Below are 2,958 nucleotides of genomic sequence, written 5' to 3' on the forward strand. Positions count from 1 at the left end.
CAAGGAGTTCCCCAGGCCACGGGGATCTGGTTAAATAAAGAACACTTCTTGAAGCTGCTTCCATACACAAGGGCACCCAAAACTAACCAGCCTCTATTCTTTTCTGTCTCTTCATAGGGAACTTTTTTCTCTGGGCCGATTTCCGAAAGCCAAGTCTTAGTGAGGTACCTCTGTGGATGGTGGGGTGAATTTAAACAGCTCCGGGCTGTGTCTGTAAAAACTGGAGGAGGAATAGGGAGCCGGGCTGTTGGCAGCTAGCTGAGTTAGGGAGTCTTGAACCCTGGGGATATTTTAACATTGTATAAGCTAACTCCTAGAAACAGTGTTAAAAACAGGAAAGGAAGCTCCGCAGCCTTGAGGGGCTGGTGGAGAGAAGGCTGCCACCACCTCCCTAACACCTCCATCCACCCCTGTCCACTCACCTCCGTCCACTCAGCCCCACGTCTGCTCAGAGGCCACTGGATATGCAGCCGTCCAAACCATCTGTCCCCTGACTTCCTTTCTGCCTTGCCTGATGAGCGGTCCTCTGGGAAGGCTGAGGGAGAGGCCTGACCCCCTCCTGGCTGAGAAGGGCGGGTGAGCAAAGGCACCCCCAGCCTACGCCTTGACCATCAGCTCTCCAAGCACCAGCCATGGTTAGGGGCTGCCGTGCTGACTACTCACCTCGGGTCCTTCTAGACCTCCGGGTTGGGCTTGGGGAACACGGGGCCTGATAAGCAGCGAACCTCCATTTACCACCTGCCATTGTGACTACAACCTGCAGCTGTGGCAGGTGGGCCAGTGATTCCCAGACAGCAGCAGACCCAGGACTGATGCACGGAGCTGGCCCCTGACCCCAGGCCTGGGTCACCTGACCCTCACTGTCTAGTCCCAAGAAGCGGTCTCAGAAGAACAAGGCTGTAGACAGACCCGATAGAGGATGTACTTGCCAGCAAGGACACTGGCCAAGTCCAGCCTGAGCCGCTGTAGCATGGCCGTGTCCACCCTCGCTTCAGGCTTCCTGGCTGCTCGAGACCCTGCTGGGGCCCCAGATGTAAGCTGGGTGACTATGGTGGACATACAGTGAGCACTGAGGGCCCCCCAGGGAGAAGCAGATGGGGGTCCTAGAACAGTCTGTGCTGTGGCTCTGCAGGTGTGGGCAGGACCCCAAAACGGGCACAGGGGCACCGGACCAGGCACTGGCGAAGCCATGGCTAACAAGCAGCCCCACGCAGGGCTGTCCGCCACTCCTTCCTAGTCGCCCGCTGCATCAGAGTGCACTGCTGTGCCAGGAAAAGCGAGCAGACCCTACCTGGGATGCGGTTCAGCGTCACCCAGAAGTGCTCGTCGGGGCTGAAGGTGTCCCGCGACCACCGCAGCAGGTCCACGGCCCTCGGGTCGTGCAGGACAAAGTCCACGAAGGGCCTGGTCAGCGCCACATACGCCGAACCGAAGTAGATGGTCAGGTTGTGCGGCGCAGGCGCCTTGAGCGCCGCCGTCCGGATCACGTAGGAGGCCTCCTGGGCCAGGTGCTCCCGGTGCACGTACCTGGTCCTGGGCACCGCGTGCAAGGGGGGCAGCACCCCCGGGGTGATGTTGCGCCCCCGGAACCTCTTCAGGTAGCGCACGATCTCCAGGTTGGTCCTCAGCGGGAAGTCCTGTCCGCAGGTGTTGAGCACGTACCTCCAGGGCACGGCCGAGCCCGCCAGGTCCGCCAGGCAGTGCAGGTCGGCCTGCAGCCGCGACACACCCCCGTACACCACGGACTCCCTCCGCGAGGCGGCGAAGGCGTTGGGGAAGCAGCGCAGCAGCCGCTCCACGGCCCGCTGGAAGTCGGGGTCCGCCTTGCGGTCCACGTGCACGCAGTACACGTTCTGGGGCGCGTACACGGCCCTGAAGAGCCGCTCGAAGGTGCCGAAGTCCTTGTGCACCACCATGGCGTAGGCCAGCGGGAAGGCGGCCTCCTCGGCGGACAGCGGGGTGGACACGTAGTGGCCCTGGGCGAGGTAGTCCGCGCAGGAGAGGCTGTCCAGCAGGGACGGGGGCGGCCTCCCCCACAAAAAGGCGGGCTTGCCCTGCAGGGCATCGACGCAGGCCTCGGCCACGCTGTCCTGCTCTCGGGACCTGTCCTGTGCCCAGGGGCTCTTGGGCAGCCTCACTTGGCCATTGTAAAACGTCACAAAAATCACCACGCTGAGCACGGTCACGGCTAAGAAGCAGAACCTCATTATTTCCACTTCCTGGGGGCGCCCAGCCTCTCCAGGGACCTGGAAGCCGAATTCCTGCCAGCGAGGATTTCGACAGCGCCCGCCGACGCCCGCAGAAGCCTTAATCCTCGGCGAGTTCCAGCCTTCCGGCCTCATCCATCCTCCAGCTGCCTCTGGGGACGCCGCCCTGGCGGTGCCGACCCAAGAGGGAGCCCGCCCCGGCCCGCCCACATTTGCATATCAGCGCCCCACCTGCCGCGTCTGAACAGAGCCCCCAGCAGGAGGGCGGGGCGGGCGGGGCGACCGGAGCCCTGGAAGGCAGCCCCGCGGCTCCACGACTCTCCTCCGCCCAGGCTCCCGCCCCTCCGCATCGGCGGCCCGACTGGGTGACCCCAGGTCTACCTCCAGGCCCGGCGCGCTGCAAGTGCACCCCAGCCCCGGCGCCCCCAGGACAGATGAGGAGAATGTGCCGCCTCCGCCAGCCTCCCAGTCGAGATTCTCAGCCGCAAAAGGGCGACACAGCCGGAGGCGGGGGCGTTCCTGGGACCGAGCCCTCCGCCCTGGGGTGCAGCCACGGGGAGGCGACCCTGGGGCACGCTGAGGGCTGAGCCACCGCAGCTTCCTTAATGGCAGATAAAGAGGCGAGAGGGGTTTTGCTTCCCTTTCCGAGAATTCAGGGGGGAGGGGCAAGGGATGCCCAGCTTGGTGCCCCTTCTTGTGCAAGGCCTCAGACCTCGGCTGCGATGTCCCCAGCCCTCCCACCCCATTGTGC

At 63.9% G+C, this 2,958-nt stretch overlaps 1 protein-coding gene across 1 annotated transcript in view; it reads right to left on the minus strand.

The window, feature by feature from the left end:
- The window catches only part of LOC101635953, a 14,376-nt gene extending 11,999 nt beyond the window's left edge, over positions 1–2,377 (minus strand). Inside the window, exon 1 of the mRNA XM_004695457.2 lies at positions 1,292–2,377. Within this exon, the coding sequence (XP_004695514.1) occupies positions 1,292–2,342 (1,051 nt within the window). The 5' untranslated portion in view covers positions 2,343–2,377. The remainder of the gene's footprint in view (positions 1–1,291) is intronic.
- Positions 2,378–2,958: the final 581 nt, after the last annotated feature.

The sequence above is a fragment of the Condylura cristata genome, unplaced genomic scaffold (genome assembly GCF_000260355.1).
Source record: "Condylura cristata isolate star-nosed mole 26May11 unplaced genomic scaffold, ConCri1.0 scaffold00065, whole genome shotgun sequence".
Classification (NCBI taxonomy): domain Eukaryota; kingdom Metazoa; phylum Chordata; class Mammalia; order Eulipotyphla; family Talpidae; genus Condylura; species Condylura cristata.